This window comes from Wyeomyia smithii, chromosome 1 (assembly GCF_029784165.1).
Source record: "Wyeomyia smithii strain HCP4-BCI-WySm-NY-G18 chromosome 1, ASM2978416v1, whole genome shotgun sequence".
NCBI classification, from domain to species: Eukaryota; Metazoa; Arthropoda; class Insecta; order Diptera; family Culicidae; genus Wyeomyia; species Wyeomyia smithii.
This window is the reverse complement of record NC_073694.1, coordinates 165740912-165759130: the sequence shown is the minus strand read 5'-3', so window position 1 is coordinate 165759130 and position 18219 is coordinate 165740912. Positions and strand designations below refer to the sequence as shown.

Genomic DNA, 18219 nt, shown 5'->3' with positions numbered 1-18219 from the left:
GTTTTTGGGTCACCATGACTGCGGGTCATGTTTAATTTATTGCTAAACTAATCTGTCCGTGTTGCGATAGAGAGGAGAAGAGCACAGCGTGTGCATAAGAATTTCAAAATTTTGTCCAGCAGATTTCTGAGCCTGGGTTTGTCCCCGATTGGAGCTTGTTTTTTCCTTTCTTTATGTGCGGAGTTATAGGTCTAATCTCGTCAGTGCAGATGACACCGACCGGACTCGGTGGAGAGTGTGCGTGGAGTGGACGACAGAGGTGATTCGTGCGCGCGTAGAGGCGTACAGTACTGGTTTTCAGATTTGGTCACCGAAGCTAATTTCCATATTTAAATAGCAAATGAAGAGGTTTTAGATTAGGATACTGACGAAATTTAAACCCACAACGCTGTTCTTCGGCAAACTGAGTGAGTTGGCTTTATTGGAGGTTTTAATCGTACTCCAATACGTTTCGATGGCGGGGCCATAAATTTCAATAACCCCCTGAGAGCACAGTGCAGGGTGAACGAAAAAAAAAAATCGCGACTAATGATAATTAATGAAGCCAGTTTAAAGCCAACCAGTCAGTTTAACTGGCTAGGAAGCACGGCTCGATGAGTTCGTTATGCAGAACACTTACAGCACTACCGAGTTCTGGGCGGAAATCATTATCACCAACAACATTATGCTGTTGGGTAATTGATCTATATTTCACACCCCGTTGAATTTTGTTTTCTGTTTCTGTTTTGTTTGTCAGTGAAAACTGGGAAAGTTCCACGTTAGTTGGCATGCTGAGGTATTTCCAATCTCGTTCAATTGTCGCAATCAGTTGGTTGAGCTGTAAACCGGCCATCAACCTACAGTGCCATCATCAGCAAGTTCCGACCGCACACACTGGTGGCAGCCTGCCTGTCCTTCCATCAGGCCTCGCGAGATTCAAATGCCAATTACTCACACCACAATTTAAAATGTCCCTGTCTTCGGAATTTATAGCGCTTATCCCTTGAACACCAGATAGCAGCTAGAGCACTGAGTTCGTGACTCACATCTTAGAAACAGCTCCAGCAGTTGAGAATCCATTTCCGTGGCAACGTGTCAGGTGGATACCGTCGTGGCAGGCGGCGGCTATTAGATGCCAGTGGTAAACAATGGATAAAGCTCGCCACAGAACAATCACATATGTGCACACATACACACATACGCACGCACACACACAAACACAAAATGATACTTGATTCGGCGTGGAGGATGACACTAACGCGGGGTTCCTCTTCGCGGCAATTCGATACTTTTCCAGCACGGAAGAAGAAGAAGAACACTGCACTGCACCGTCTGATGTTTTTCTTTTCTTTTCGCGACAACCGGGAGCGGAGACACACAGCACGCGCCGTGCTGTTTTTTTGTCTATTTCTATTCACGACCAATATTGGACTGAAACTGACACTCTCTTGAACTGACTGCCAGTCAGCCAGCCACAGTTAGTTAGCCAGTTAGTCAGTCAACGTAGTTTGTCTCATACTCACACATTTTTTGTGTGCATGTTTTGTTCGCGATGTCGTCGTCGCCATCGCCATCGAACGGTGACGTCCACACTGGCTGGACTGCCTGAAACGAACGAAGCAGGCTTCGTCCGTCGCTACAACCATATGCGTTGTTTTTACCCCTCACAGTTAGTGGCTACTCTTCCTACTCTCTCGTACCAGATTGCTGTTTGGCTGTAAATGGCGCTCTAGAGTTAAACTCTTAGCAACCACCGAGCTCGCATAACAAGTGTCAATTTTTATGGTGTTTCGCAAAAAAAAACCAGACGCCATTGATTACCAATTGAGCGATTGCATCCGTCGTTGTCGTCGTCGTCGTCATCGTCTGTGGTCCAGTCGAGGGACGCGTGGCTTTGCACGTGATTTTCGAATTTTCACTGCAGCTGCAATAAAGGGAGGCGTTCAAGTCTGTTTGGCTTGAATCACGAAGTTTCTGCCCGCTGAACTCGACGCAGACTAGAGAGCAGAATGTTTCTCCGTTGAGTACCGAGCCGTGCTTATCTAACGTTCATCTTCTGCTGCCTGGGGCCCACGTGACTGGAGTAATCCTCTGCTAATCTGTAGCCATCCCAACCTTCTGTCCAAAAAGAGCTCTTCTCTTTAATGCTCCACAAGTTTCGCTCCTTTTCGACACAATCTTGGATTAGGATCCGAGAATTTCCGTGCAGTAGGGGAAGATTAGTTACATCATTACACCGTTGATTAGGTGACGTAGGCAAATATTATTTGTACAGTTTGACACTCTGACGTTGAGTGTCATAAACAGAAAACTGAAGATGAAATCCATTATGGAGGAAATGAAAATAACAAAATTAATAGAAACACATTCCATTACAGTATATACAGTACATTACATTCCCTTTTTTTTTAAATTGATTGACCCCTTAGTTGCCAAGGGAATGAAGATTCTTGAAAAAAAAAACATATTTTACAAATTAATAATTGGAAAATGGGATTCAAAGTTGGTCCACCCCGAGCATTTTATACCACCTGCTACAGAGAACTCTTGTGAGTATTAGCGTTAATCCACTTATCATACCAACTTTTTGGAGTGATTTTAAAAATATTCAGTGTCTGCCGCACGTTCAATCCAGCATTCGTACAAACACAGGATAGTGAAGAAGTATTTATTAAATTTTTTAATTTACGTTGACATTTCCAGAGCAATAAAATGATGCTTCTGATATTTTGCAGCTATATTTTTCAGAACATAGTATTACAACTGACAGCTCTACCATTTCTTACTGATGAGGTTTGCGATGGCCATTCTTGAGCGGGCTGAAAACCGGGCAACCATTTTAATCCACCATTTTTTATCTGCCTAAAACTTTGTACAGATGTTCCTATAGGTTAAAGATGTCATTTCGTGCTGTTAGTATCTTTTTAAATCACGACTAATTAGTGAAAAGGGTTTGTGTAGAAAATGTAAAGATGATTACAAATTTTACCTAACCTTTTGCAGTTTAAATAAAAAATTTCAAGTATGTTTTTTGAGATTTATTTTTTATTTTCTTGCCGGAATTTTTTTCTGACGGTGTATATTTATTTCGAAAAGGAAAAAAAATTCTTTAACTTTGAGGAAGACATCACACCGATCAAACAAAGTGTCCTGGCTCTCAAAATATTTGTTGTGGTCGATTCCCCTTTGTACACAAACTCTTTTCACAAGTTAGCTGTGATAAGACAAAAAAAAAATATGCTCTCTAAATACTGGTTTCATTGATATTTTGTCTCTTGTGTGGACATTTAACATCGGACATCGCATTTAACTTTATCGAAGAAGCGATAATTCTGTCTCATAGCTGAAGCAAGATTTTTATGTTTTGACCGGCCCTGGCCATAAATGCAACTCCCTTCCTGCAAAAGGGGTAGGATCATGTAGAGACAAACTGTTATTGTTTCTTTGAGTATCGCTTACACTCTTGATATTACATTCAACAGTTTTCAAATAAATTAATTAAACGTCAAGATAAACTTTTTTTAGTATTGTAAGGAAATTGGGGCAAAATCGACATGTTGCTGACATTTCACGTGATCAGACACCTACCAATCAATTTTTGAGACTTTTTACTCAATATAAGATATATTTGACTACCACTATTAGATATAAGCGCTTTACCATTGATGCTACATTGAGAGTATACAAGCCAAGTGCATCAAATATACGAGATGTTTATATCCTCTCATTAACAGGAATTCTAAACTTTGTTTAAAGAACAAACTTTTGATTTACAAACAAATTTTTAAACCAGCAATGCTTTATGCTGTACCGATGTGGTCAAGTTGCTGTTCAACAAGGAAGAAAACGCTCCAAAGGATTCAGAATAAAATTCTGAAAATGATTTTGAAGCGTCCTCCTTGCTTTGGTACACTCGAATTACATAGACTTACTGGTGTTGAACCATTAGAAGTTATGTCAAATAAAATTACTAACAATTTTCGACAAAAATCGTTGCAATCCTCAATTGCTACGATAAGCTCTCTTTATAGCCAATAAGTTAGCAATTAAGTTAGTTATAAGTTTACTTTCCCTTTTCTGACAAGTAGGTTTAAGTCCCTACGAACGATAAGTCCTAATTGCGAAAGCAAACAAATCCTAACAATTAAAATTACAAATTTTTAACAGTGTTGAGAAGTCACTATTTGTGATTGGACACACATACTTATTACTTACTAATATTTATCATAAATACTTAAGCTACTAACAAATCCCTCCCTAAAAAAAAATACCATTGATGCTCATACATACTCGATACTATTTCGCTTTGTGAAATATATTAAAACCATGCCGAAACCGGTTTCGTAGAATCACCGTGTTGAGCTCTGTTTTTGTCCGATTTAAGATCTGTTTTTTTTTCAAAGATGGGTAAGAAGATGTTAATATGTAGACAAACTCACAGAATTTTGATATTTGGTCTTAAAACAAAATGGCGTCGAAAAAACATCGAAATTTCCGGTTTCTCAAAAATTCAAAATTGCGCCATTGTTGCCCCTTAGGTTGAAATATGTTCAACCACGAGGAAATTTAGTTTTGCATCAAAATACACAAAAAATATATATAGAAACCAAGGCAGAAAAAAAGTCATTTTTTGTTACACTGTGTTATTAACAATATCACTGCTAAAAGTAAGTGATATGTCTATTTTAATTCGTGCCTGTGTGTATGCCCTACCTTTTTACGCTTACTATTCCGAGCCTCGCTGCCTCCGGTCAATATTATTGCCAATTACAATTTCCTGGAGAGGATTCAACTGATGGCCCTTTAACTAGTTTTAATGTGAGAGAGATTTATTTTGACAAGAGGTATTTGTCGAGGTTTTGTAGAGTTCATCGTTAAGGAAAGGCTAATGGGGAGCCTGGAAATAAAGCCATGCTTGAGTCCGTTGACACCGAACGGCTCTGATTCTACTAAGATTCGAACCCACGACCATCCGCTTATCAAAGCAGACTCTGTAATTTTGCGGCTACGAAGCACTATTGTCATACTATCTTCAGAAGATAGTTAGTACTAGCTGACCCGGCAAACTTCGTTCCGCCCATTTTTTTCTTTATTAAAAAATTAATCAAATTGATTGATTCCGTGCGAATTGTTTATCGTCTGCAAATGCATGACAAATCAAATATTCTATACGATCGAAGTTAAAAGACAAATTGTTTGAAACGATTGAAGCTATGAAGTTGATTTCTGGGCGTCCTTATGGTCCCGGAAATATTTATAGTGGATGGTATTTGGTCATTTTCGGCTGTTTTCTAGACACCGAAAGTCGCAATCCGGATCTTAGAATTCAAAATGGTGTCTGTGATCGATTTTTAGCTTCGGTGCATAACTTGGCTCCGGATAATGAGTGGAAATAGGCCATTTCTGGCTGATTTTTAGAAACCGGAAGTCGCCATGGCTTCAGTGCATCATTACGATTCCGCAAATTCCCATGTTGAGTGGTTTTCGGTCACTTTCGGCTATTTTTCAAAAACCGGAAGTCGCTATCTTGGATATCAAAATGGCATTTGGAGATAATTTTTGGTCTCTAAGTGTCATCCTGGTTCCGAAAATACCCATATTGGGTGGTATTCGGTGATATTTAGCTGTTTTCCAGAAACCGGAAGTATCCATCTTAAATTAAAAAATAGCGTCTGTAGACGCGGCTCCTGTGCATCATTCCAATCATTCTAGGCTGTATTCCGGAAAAACTTGTTGAAATATCAGTTTAAATATTCTGGGAGACCTTCCCCCTTCCAGAGTATGGAGAAGTGCCAAACCACCATAGAAATTCATGTTTGATTTGCATAAGAGCCCACCATTGAGAACTGGGAGGGGTGTCAAACCACCACGAAAGTATTTTTTTGCTCTCAAAAAGTTCCATATGCCAAATTTGGTTGCATTAACTTTTAAGTTCTTGAGTTGTGAAGAAATCTGCGTTTTATTTGTATTGGAACCCTCTCTATCAGAAGAGGGAGGGGTGTCTAAACACCATGAAAATTTTTTTTGCTCTCAAAAACCTTACCATGCCGTATTTGGTTGTATTTGCTTGATTGGTTCTCGAGTTGTGAGAAATTTGTGTTTCATTTGTATGGGGAGAGAGAGGGGTCTCGAACCACCACGGAAATATTTTTTGCCTTTAAAAACTTTCACATGCCAAATTTGGTTCCATTTACTTGATTAGTTCTTGAGATGTGCAGGAATTTGTGTTTTATTTGTATGGGATCCCTCCCTTCCAGAATAGGGAGGGGTGTCGAACTGTCCTTTTCCAGCCTCTAATATAGACCGTTCCGATAATTATAAATACACTTACGATCAACCGTCATTTCAAATAACGTGCAGTATTCAACCAAACGTTGGCTGCGTCCTGTTGTTTACATCCAAAAGAAACAGATGCTGTCATTTTTTCTAACATTTAGTGCGAAATTTTGAAAATGCGTGGCCTTTCTCCCGGACAAGGAAAGCGAGTTGTGCACAAATGGGGCACCGTGAGTGGTCTTTCTATAAGAAAATTAGACAGAGAAGAAGGTATAAGTGTCGGAGCAGTTCAAACCGCATTGCGGAAGTATTGTGAAGAGTGCACATTTACTGATACCCCAAGACGTGGTAGAAAACCCGGGCCTGTTGATCCCACAATGGTCAAAAAGGTTAAGGAATACTACAAGCGGCATTCTTCAGTATTAGTACGAGATGTGGCGAGAAAGCCTGGAACCTCGGCGAGTAACGTTTTGCGTGCCAAGGGAAGAATGGGTCTGCAGACCCGTCGGAAGCAGAAGCAGCCAAAACGAAATCCAAAACAAGCTGAATCTGTGAAACCGAGAGCTCGGAAGCATTATGACAAACTTTTGACCAAAATCATGGATGGCGAAACCTACATAAAACTGGACTATAAGACTCTGCCAGGACCGCAATTTTATACATCACCGAAGGGAAAGGATGCCTCTGGACCAGTGAAAGCCATTTACACCGAAAAGGCCATTTGGTAATGGTTTGGCAGGCCATTTGTGAATGTGGGAAAATATCTCGTCCATTCATTACGAATGACACAATGAATGGTAAAATTTACGTGAAAGAGTGTTTGCAGAAAAGGTTGTTACCCATGGTTAAGCAGCATAACAATCCTCCAATCTTTTGGCCCGATCTTGCTTCCTAAGGATGCACTAGGGTGGTATAAAACAAATAATGTCACATGTGTCCCAAAGGAGATGAATCCTCCAAACTGCCCTTAAATTCGCCCTATTGAAACTTTTTGGGCTTTGACCAAGGCAAAGCTGAGGAAATATGTCAAACCAGCGGACAATGTTGAAAAATTTAAAAAAGATTGGCTTAAAGGGTTAAAAATGGTCGGAGAACACACTGTGCAAAAGCTTATGAGTAGTGTTAGGAGAAAAGTTAGAGAACTCGCGTATCCTACGAAAAATAATCCCAACTTGAATTGAAACTGGAAAGAAAACATTTAGTATCTATATTTCAGAATAAAATGACCCGAAAAATCCTGTATTTTTCGTTTTATTCAAGAAAGAAGATGTATTTATAATTTTCGGAACAGTCTATAAATAGGGGTTATACAAAATTTCACGCCGATCCGTGCAATAATTTGAGAGCTTACATGGATCAGACAGATCCATAAAGGCTCTTAAACTAATGGTCCCGTCAAATTCCCTAGTAATGTTTGGAAACTAGAATAGTTTTCCAGTAAAATAGAATTTGCATTTTTAGATTATCAATTTATGCTCATAGCTTAGAGAAGCTAAAAATAAAGCAAGCAAATAAACAACAGTTGAAAAATGGAAAGTAAGAGAGAGAGAGAGAGAAAAAGTAAGAAGACAACCGAACTGAAACCGAAACGTCGAGCAGAAAAAATCATTAAAGTAACGAGGGTATGTTTGAACAAGAAGAGGGTCATCAACGCGAAAAGATCTACCAAAAACATTAACCTGACGCAACCAAACACACCAATCAACGCGACAACATCGGTGCAACTGTCAGTCGCTGTCAAACGCATATCTCGTTGTTCTTTTTTGTGTCGGGCCGCAAGTAGATTGGCATGTAACTTTCGCTTATCTCCGAACGATGGACGTCTTTCTTCTATTTCTGAAACCGATTGATTGCTAAGAGGTGCGTTTTTTTTGCTTATCACCTGAGTACTTCTGGGAAAACCGCTGTGAGTTGACGCAACACCCGAGGAACATGGAGCGATATAAGTACCACTATACAAAACAATCTTTCTAATGGCTTTTTCCTTATCAAGTGAAAACGGAATGTTTGGCAGTCAGTACTTTACGGGATGCTTATCGCACACTCATACGAAAACTGGACACGCACTACCGGGTGAGACAGTTGCCGAAATTCTGGGCTCAATCTAGGGCACACATACAGCACCGTCAGCGATGACCTTTTGGTCTCTCGCACTGTTCACGCTTGCAGTAGGTGCTAGTACTGCTGTGCTCCGTGTTCGATCGAACGTTTGGTTATGTCAGCACCAGCTATGCAGCAGGTACCTACAACAACAGTACAACAGACCGAAAGCAACTTGTCAAAAAAACAGCTGACTTCGGTTGGCCTCCTTTTTCTTTTTGGATATCAAATAAAAAAAAATGGAAAGACACGTGCAAAGCGGTAGCACTGCTTTTGGCATTCTCTTTTTTTTTGTTCGCTCTCTCGCTCCTTCTCACGCTCCTTCATTGATACACAGGGCACGTGTTTGGTTAGTTGAGTTCCACCACATCTGAACTTCTGTAATGCTGCTGCTTACGCAGGCAGTGTGTATGCGTTAAAGAAGACACGTCGCCAATAGGAGCAGTCAGCAACAGCAGTAGAACCCCCGGAGTGGGGAACGGTCCTGGAGGAGGTTTGCGTGGGAGTTGGTCGGAACTCCCACACAAACGTAGGCGGAATACAGGATACTGCGATGAGTTTCTCCCATCGCGCCATCAGCACCACACTGCAGGTGGGCGAGTGGAGAGTGAGTTCCTTTGGTGGCGTTTTTCGGGGTTTGCGGTGATGTGTGTACTTGAACGAATGCCGCAATCAATGAATTATACAGATGGTTTCGATTTTAAAAGGCGATGAAATGCGAAGAGCAAAAAGGGGGTGTATTTTACATTTACTGGTCCAAAATTGGAACACATTTGATGCTTTTTAAGGTTTGTTCGCGAGGGACCTTAGAGCACTGGCTTATCATGCACTGTCGCCGCCAACTGGAAGCGGTGTCACTGCACACTTGCTCGAAACATTATCGATTTCCAATTGCACACACTGTCCTCTGCCTATTGGGTTGAGAGATTGGAAAACTGCTTACGTCGACAGTTCGCGGCAACGTCGTAACACTGGGAAACTGGCCCGGAGAGAGCCGTGTTCCTGTTGAACAACCTTTTCCAGCAGATCTGCACACTGCGGTACCACTGACAGGAGTTGCGCTTTAACACTAGCGCCAGAAAACGTAACGCGAAATGATGCAGAGTTTTCGGTGCCCGATAGAATGTTGAACTGGACCGATTTGCCTAGGATAGAAACCAGGCTCAAACCAACCGACCGATCGACCTACCGAACCGAACCGTTGTCGCAAAATTGATGTTCTACAGTGGGGTGATATTGATAAACACTGGTATATGGTATACTGCCTGTGGTGAGTCAGGTTTCAAGACATGTGAGGCAAAGACGAGAACAGCCAGTTAATTCATGTCTCAGGCCTAACTCTTGTGTACTGGACACGGTTCCCGACTGTATGCGACACGGGAGACGACGAACAACCCTAGGCTGGTGGTACACACACTGTAGGTGACACTGCGCTACAATCCATCCAACCCAGCTCGGCACTCACGCTCACGTAGGAGAGCTGTCGCACAAGTATTCGCCGCGGTTCCTGCTGTAAACACCGCATCGACATCAGCTGGAGCTGAGCGCGGGTCACACACCGCATCCAAACCACAAAGCTCTTTTTTTTCATCGCAGAGAGCGGGAGAGAACGAGCAGTGAAGAGCGGGAGAACTGCTGATGTAATGGTATGCAGTCATAGTTTGCTCAGGTGGAACTCATGGCAAAGTTGTCATAACCTGGTGGAGTTTTTTTTTCTTTTCCGATGACTCTTTTCTTCTTCTCTATATTATTACACAATCGCTACCGCTAGCCTGTTCTCCCCCGTTGCACGGGATCTAGAAATTTTCCAGCATGGGTTGTCCCTGGTGGACACAAAAACCTAGAAAAAAACATTGCTCTCTCGATCTCTGGATTCAATGTGACTTCAGATTAAAAGGTGACGAGATAAACACGCACGATTCGCGAAGAAGACACCATCCTCCGCCGTGTTCCTCCAGCAAAAGTCATCTTTTCTGTCCAGCGAACACAAGCAGACAAGCCGGACTGGCCGATGTTGGATTTGCATATTCATTCCATCCAGCAGTGCTAATAACAATAAATATTAAAACTTTTTTCGTGTGTCCGTTTGGTTCATCTTTCCACACGAAGAAGACCCGTGGTCGGTGGAACTCAAGGACAAACCAGTTTTTTCGACGGTTGTTTGAATTCCGACCCGTTCAAATCCTCCAACCCTCACAAACCCGGTGGACTGCTGCTTTTCGTGCTACCTTATTCGATTATAAATTAGTACGCTTTTCACTTCGATGCTTTCTTCTTCTTGGTCTGTCGTCTTCGGGGTGTTGTCTAATTAGGCCAAAAGGGTCGGAAACATGGCACTGACTGGCAAGAAGGGATGTCCAACGAATGTCGAAAACAACAGTTACAGCTAATGTGGCTGCTGCGGCGGTCGCCTAATCGAACTTGGCAACTGTCCAGCCCCGTAATAGGCAAGGGTTTCGCCTCCTTCTTTCAGTCAGGTACGACCAGTTGTGGTGCAATCAGAATGCAGTTATATCACTAGCGTTAAAGAATCGGTAAACGGCACCTGAGCGTTCTGTCGCATGGCGAAAAAGGAAAGGCACCAAAAAGGTTTCTTTTCTGCGATTTTGCCAAGAAATCGTCTCTCCCTCTTACATGCGTTTGTGAGTCTAAGCTCTTTAAACATCAGGTAAACCAATTTACTTCTTCGAAGCATTACGAATCCAACTTCGTTTCGTTCATCCGCCACCAACTCTCGCTTTTCATTTGAAACTGAATGGAGTTGACAAGCCACTGATTAACCATGTGAACTAGGGGTATCAGCAGCAGGGTGGAAGATCTCTTAACCTTTTCGGCGATTGCTGAAGTTTGAAGTCAACAAACAAAAAACACTACAACTCACTTTCAGTGAACGAGAATCAAAACGAACAAATGAATATTCCGGATCGTGGGTTATACCACAACGTGACATTGAGAAGCAGTCGTCATTCGCTGTTCCATCCGCGTTCGTGTGTGTGTGTGCGCGCGTATGTTTGTGTCTTTGAGTGTGATGCGGAATTCGCGGCGGTGCTGCTGCGACATTGTAAGCGCAATTCTTCATGTTTGACGACCATCTCACCTCTCTCAAGGTGAGGTGAGAATATGGCCCCGTTGACGTTGCAGTGGTTTAATTCTTCGGGGGGAAGGGCGATGCATATCCAAAATCTGTAGCACAAAAAAGTTTCGACAATAAAAGATCAAGACAGTGGTACAGGTTCTCAAAATATGGCGATGAGGAAACATGAGATTCCAGTTTCCGGTTTTATTTGTCATAGATTAAGCATCGTAGGTGTGCGAAAGCTTACGTCGAACCGTATTTCGAAGCCTTAATGAGAGCTAAACATGGCCAACATATGCCAATTTGTTAATAGTAATTGCATAGTAAATAATTTAGACAAATATATATGAATTTTGAAAATTTTCAATACCTTATTGTTTTGAAATAACATTTTTTTCCAAATTATAGAGAAATGCAAAAAACTGCTACAATTTTGAAACCGGATAGAAATCCAACTGAGGTTTCAAACTATCGACCAGTCAGCTTCCTCCGATAAAAATGGACCTATAAATAGTATGATGAATTCTTATAATCAACACTGCGAAGCCATTGACTTTACGATGTCCCGGTATAAACTAAAACAGTATTTCAAGTCCTTGAGGCTGAGGACACAAAATTAATTTGTTTAATGTTCGTGTATATTTTAGAAATTATTGTAACCAGTCTACATATATGATTGACGAAATAAATAAATAAACAAACTAAGTATATAGTAGACAGAATTATTTTTAAGAGGATGTCACACATGAATGAAAATTCAATTTTTGCAGATGAACAGTTTGGATTTCGCCATGGTCATTATTCTTCTCATCAATTAATCAAAATTATTAATATAATACGAGCTAACAAATTTAAGGGTTATTTCACTGGGCTGCTCTTCTGGACATAGAAAAATCATTCGACAGTGTTTGGCATAAGGGTTTTATTACGAAATTGGTAACTTTTAACTTTCGCATTTTTATAATTAAAATTTGGAAAAACTATCTAACTGATTGAGCTTTGCAGGTTGACTACCAGAATTCTATATCTGGTAGATTTCCTGTCAGAGCAAATGTGTCTCAAGGTTCAGTCTTAGGTCCAATCATGTACAATATATTTACTTCAGATCTTCTGGATTCACCTCCAGGATGCATAAAGTCATTGTTCTACGTTGCCACAAGCATTGCCGTAAAAGGATAAAGTCTTCGTGTCATTCGAGATCGATTGCAGAAAAGTTTAGATAGTTTCTTTTCCTATCTGCAAAAACGGAAAATTTACCTCAATGCTCCTGAAACTCTATTGGTAATTTCTCCTCATAAGCCTTGAGCTTATTTTCTTAAGCTAAACAATAATGAAAGGGGTTACTTTGAATTGGTCTGATAAGGTTAAGTAATTGTGATTGAGCAATACAAGCAAAGTTTATTAAATATACGAGATGTTTATATCCTCTCATCAACAGAAGCTTCAAATGTGGTTTAAAGAATAGATTTTTGATTTACAATTGAAATTTTAGACCAGCAACTAGTTTTGAAACATTAGGAGCTATGTCCAATAAAATTATGACCATTTTTCGACAATTACGAAAGCAAACAAATATTAACAAAAAAAATATAAATTTCTTACAGTGATGAGAAGTCACCATTTGTGAATGGCCTCACAAAATTATTATTTACTAACAGTTATTATCAATATTTAAGCTACTTACAAACCCCCCTTAAAAACCCTTGCGGTCGTGCTTTGCACTCAAATCTTTTGTAATTTATCAAATGCTTCACAAGAACACGATTTTCCATACAAAGTGTCTATTCCACTTGGACACAACCATCACGGGTTTGGCTCAAATTTAGGGGAAATATTCATCTAGGTTCACTTCAAAAATCCTAATTTTGGTGTCGATCGGAATACTTCCCGTTCTGTGGGACCCTCCTCTTTGTTGCAAAGTCACGCATATTTTGTCCAAAATCTCTCCTTTCTTTTTCTTACAATACATACACGTAAGATGTCTGAAAAAAACTGACACTAAATACGAAATACTTTTAAAGAAAATAAACCAGGGACGTTTTGATCGGATGTGTTGCCAGGTGGATTATTTTTATATTTGAAAACAAAATTTACATTATTCAGCAAATGTAGCCATTTTTATTTTAAATTTGATTTTATCGTGTTCCTTGGAAAATTTTACGTAAGAAACACTTATCGCTCTGAGGTAATATGAGCCAATCTCGAGTTATAACATTTTTATGAAAATATTTTAACATTTCTCAATGAATTTTTCTTTCAATTTAAAGACGTAAGACGTCCGAAAAATATTGGCAGGTGACTTTCGAAGCAAATGAACCAAGGGATAAAAAAGAGATGTATTTTTTTCTTACCTGAAGTGTTGCCAGATAGATTATTTTTATAATTAAAATCTAAATTAGCGTTTCTCGGAAAATGCAGCTAATTTTACTTTAAATTCAATAGTTTCAACGTATTTCATGAAACATTTTACATAAAAACGACGTATCACCTCGAGGTAATAATGAAAGGTAAAAAATTTGAAACTGTTTTCATAAAAATGTTACTCCATATTACTTCGGGGTGATGTGTTTCCCACGTAAAATTCTCCGAGCGACACGATGAAACTATCAAATTTAAAATAAAATTAGTTAAATTTGCCAGAAAATACAAATTTAGTTCACAAATACAAAAATAATCTACCTGGCAACGCTTCCGGTCAAAAATAATATTTTCTTTGGATTCCTTGGTTTATTTTCTTCAAAAGTCACCTACCACTACATTTTAGACGTCTTGCGTCGACTTTCGTAAAAACGTTGTAACTCGAGATTGGCTCAAATTACCTCAGAGTGATAAGCGTTTCTAACGTAAAATTTTCCGAGGCACAACGGAATTATCCAAGTTGAAATAAAATCAGCAGAATTTGCCAAAAAAAAAAAAGTTTTTGAATACAAAAATAATCTCTCTGGCAACATTTTCGGTCAAAAATAATATTTTTTTCTGGATTCCTTGGTTCGTTTTCTTCAAAAGTCACCTACCAGTATTTTTCAGAGTTTTTAAGTCTATAAATTGTAAGAAAAATTAATTAGGAGATTTTGAACTATTTCTATAAAAATGTTTCAACTTGAGATTGGCTCATGTTACTCTGATAAGTGTTTCTTACGTAAAATTTTTCGAGGAACATGAGGAAACTATCAAATTAAAGATAAAAGTGGATACTTTTGCCGAAAAATTCAAATTTAGTTTTCAAATACATACATCTATCTGGCAACACTTCCGGTCAAAACTTCTATTTTTTCTGGATTTCCTGATTTATTTTCTTTGAGAGTTATCTAACAGTATTTTTCGGAAATCTTACGTGTATGAATTGTAAGAAAAAGAAAAGCGAGATTTTGGACAAAAACTGCGTGACTTTGCAACAAAGAGGGGGTCCCACAGAGCGGGGGGTAATCCAATCGACTCCAAAATTGGGATTTTTGCATAATGAATCTAGATGAATAGTTCCCCTAACTTTGAGGCAATTCCGAGATGGTCGATGCCAAGTTTGTGCTTTTTCGTGCTCACTTCGTATAAAATGATCCATTTACACTTTCACAATGAGTTTTCATCCAAACGGAAAGTGGTTGAAATTGTTATTTACTCTACGAGAATTGCGACTGTTATGCGAATCCAATTAGTATATTTTGATTAAAATCAGAAAATTTACTGGTTGTTTAACGGAAGTCGAAAAACTGTTGTTTTTTGGTTCATTCTCATACTGCTTCACCCTGGCACGGAAAGTGACCGCTGCAAGAATTCTTTCACAGCGGTTTGTTACCTAGGCGCCCAATTTCCATTGTATAAGTCACACGGTGTTTCGTGCAGATGGAAGCCGAGAGGAGAGGAAAAATTTTGCAAACCCACGTTGATGGTCCAACGTGGTTCGCAATAAAAATCACAAAAACGTTGAAAATCGGCAAATCAAATGATGTGGAGGACTTCTCAATCAAACTGTTCTGCTGTGATTCGACCTACATGTAATCAAGCTTATGTTTTCTTCGTGCGTACCACTGAGAAAAGTGAAATCGAAAAAGCATTAGCATATTACGAAAACGATTATGAGACTGTTGGGTTAATTAACGCAACTGATAGGTAACCATAAGCGCTAAGATGAAATAAATTTATTTTTTCGTCCGCAAGGGTCATTAAAAATAACTAAACACCACTGACTGCAATGGGTTGTTTTCGAACGACCAAACACCAACCCACACACATTGTCGCCCTCAGCCTATTTGCGACACGCTACGCGTTTCTAATCAGCAATCAAATGGCTGGCTACCACAACACAACTCCGCACTCAAAGCAGCGCAAAACAACAGGCCACAGCAGCGCTTCGTAAATGCTATCGCTTAAAATGGACCTGTGGTTAGACTTCGCACTCTGTACAGTAGAACCTGCGGTAAGTTCCAATCTGTTCCATCAACAAAACCTACTCCGAACTATTATGCTTGAGTCGTTTTGTTTTTATTCCACGCTTCTCCGCTGGCATACAAAAAGTTAAAAGTCCACGACAAATTATCATACGACCACTACCACCACTAGCCTATTTTAATTTACGGAGCAAGAGGGCGGCTGCCGGAGAAATGGAGTAAACAATCAACCACGTCAGCGACTCGCGCTTGGACGCACCACCGATAACGGCTCGAAACCATCATCGTCGTGTATGTTTTTAATGAAACTGTATAAATTGCTTCCTGCTTGCGTCCGTCCCGTCAGTTGATGACACAGCGATGGACCACCCTACCATCCGCACGAAAAAACACAACCCTTGATAGCGAGCCAACGGAACTCTGAACAACGTGTGCGCGCGTCCATCCTCGAATGAAGCACCAATTTGGGTCCAATTGTTTTCAATTGATTCTATTAACTAATAAGACGGCGCACAAAATCACAGCGACAGCGAGTGCTAACAAACACATCGACACCTGCACCCGAATGCCTCAGAGCCCCTTTGGCTGGAACTGGACACAGTGCAGTGTTGCCACATGATTATCTGTACTAAGAAATAGAACATTTGTTCATCTTCCGGTAAACTATGCTTGTTTTTTTTTCGTATAATAAATTTTGTCTCATTGTTGTTTTATTGGGACATCTGTAACTACTGAATTTTTCGTAGAAAATCTGTGACCTGATAAATCTGTACATCTGGAAACACTGACACAGTGTGTGATTAGATAACGCAGTAATACGACGCGAACATCGTCCGTCGCTCGTTGACACAATCGGTGTTGCTGGAAATTTTGAAACACTAAAATGTGAAACTTCATCGGTTGCCGTCACGGTCACGACGCGACACAGGCAGCTTCGGGTTATGGCTTCAGCAGTGGTGATAATTTATTGACCCCACTCTAGCGGCGGCTGGCCACTGATAGTGAAAAGCAACCCGCGATAGGTCGCCGTGCAATACACGCCAAATGCATGGTGATCAAGTTTGAGTATAGACGAACTCATGGGATGAACTTGCGTAGAGAAACTAGAATGTTTTACGTGTCTATTTCTTGAAAACCTCTCGCTATTCTCCTAGATTTTTAGTGGAAATACTCTATGCTATCGTTAACGTTGCTATTAACGTAAACTAGACTTTGCGTGTTACCATGGGCTGGGTTGGTGTTGCATCTGGTGTATTCAAACGAATCTAATTGATGTCAATTTGTGACTTGATGGAAACGATGGACCCTTTCTAGTTATCTCTACACCTCTACACACGTATAGAGCCAGTAGTCAGAATTGTTTCTCATCTCAACACAGAATTTAAAGAAATTTTCAAACGGGCGGCCTCCGGTTTCTGATGACTCAGGTTTGCTATATATACAATTTTAGATATCTGTGACACAAGCTTTTTGTGAGTTAAAGATTGACAACCATCGATGATCGATTGAACGAATATATGCCAAAGAAAAACTTGACGAAAATTATTCAGGATCTGTTCCGGCAAAATCGATTATTTGTTACTGGTTTGTTAAATTCGGTATAGGGTAGGGAACATATTTTAAGCAGCTTTAGGAACCGCCTGTGTATTAAGACGAAATTCTCGAAATGTGTTGGGTGAAATTCAAACAGTAGTATATCAATCTGTTCTCTATCGTTTTCTCTGTCAGAACTTGTTTTCAGATTGTAAAACTAAGTTAGCAAACTTTGACAATAATCAATTAAAGTTACCAATCGAGGGACACTATTCCAATCACCCCGAACCTATTTTAAGCAATTTCCATCTGTTTTGCAGGCGTTTTTTGCAGCACCCGAAGTGGCTCCTGAATGACTGCAATATAGGTCGATTTGTTTCAAATGCTGTTTGTTCACAGATTTATTTGTGATTAACGGTATTTCTTATATTAGTAAGACAGCTAGACAATCAAAGTTTTCGTTTCCATCATTGAAATTGTCGATATTGATCAAAAAGCAGGAGTTTGAGGCCTGTTTTCTGCGACTGATTAAAATAGGCGCTACTGCTTAAGCCGTTCCTTACCCTACTTAAAGACAGCTATTACGCCAAAAAACATTGGAAAACCCATATTATAATTTTGAACGAACCTAACGTAAAGTTGACCAAGCTAGTTGACACTCCAAAGATAACTAGGAACGCATGCATGAATATGCATGACAGCTCTGTGCAAAGTGGTTGCTGCGTGAGTTCATAAGCGATAAAAAAAACAACAACCTGTTGATGACTCAGAGGAGTGTTTCCATGCCAAATGATCTGGAAATTCGCAAAAAATTATTCGACCGTTGATGAATCCAATAAAACTTTACACACGTGTTGAGCAAAGCAAACT

General features: G+C 39.9%; 1 protein-coding gene across 5 annotated transcripts in view; it reads right to left on the bottom strand.

Moving 5' to 3' along the window:
- The window catches only part of LOC129717741 (RNA-binding protein Pasilla), a 141796-nt gene that overhangs the window by 91368 nt on the left and 32209 nt on the right, over nucleotides 1-18219 (bottom strand). The window contains exon 1 of one of the 5 annotated variants that reach the window (XR_008726734.1): nucleotides 1026-1427. The exons of 1 other annotated variant lie outside the window; for it this stretch is intronic. Coding sequence is in view for 2 of the 4 variants with exons in the window: in XM_055667864.1 (XP_055523839.1) it covers nucleotides 1026-1059 (34 nt within the window). In the remaining 2 variants the exon portion in view is untranslated. Of the gene's footprint in view, nucleotides 1-1025; nucleotides 1428-9544; nucleotides 9678-18219 lie in introns of those variants that run through there. 3 more of the 5 variants (XM_055667861.1, XM_055667860.1, XM_055667864.1) reach the window with 3 other exon arrangements.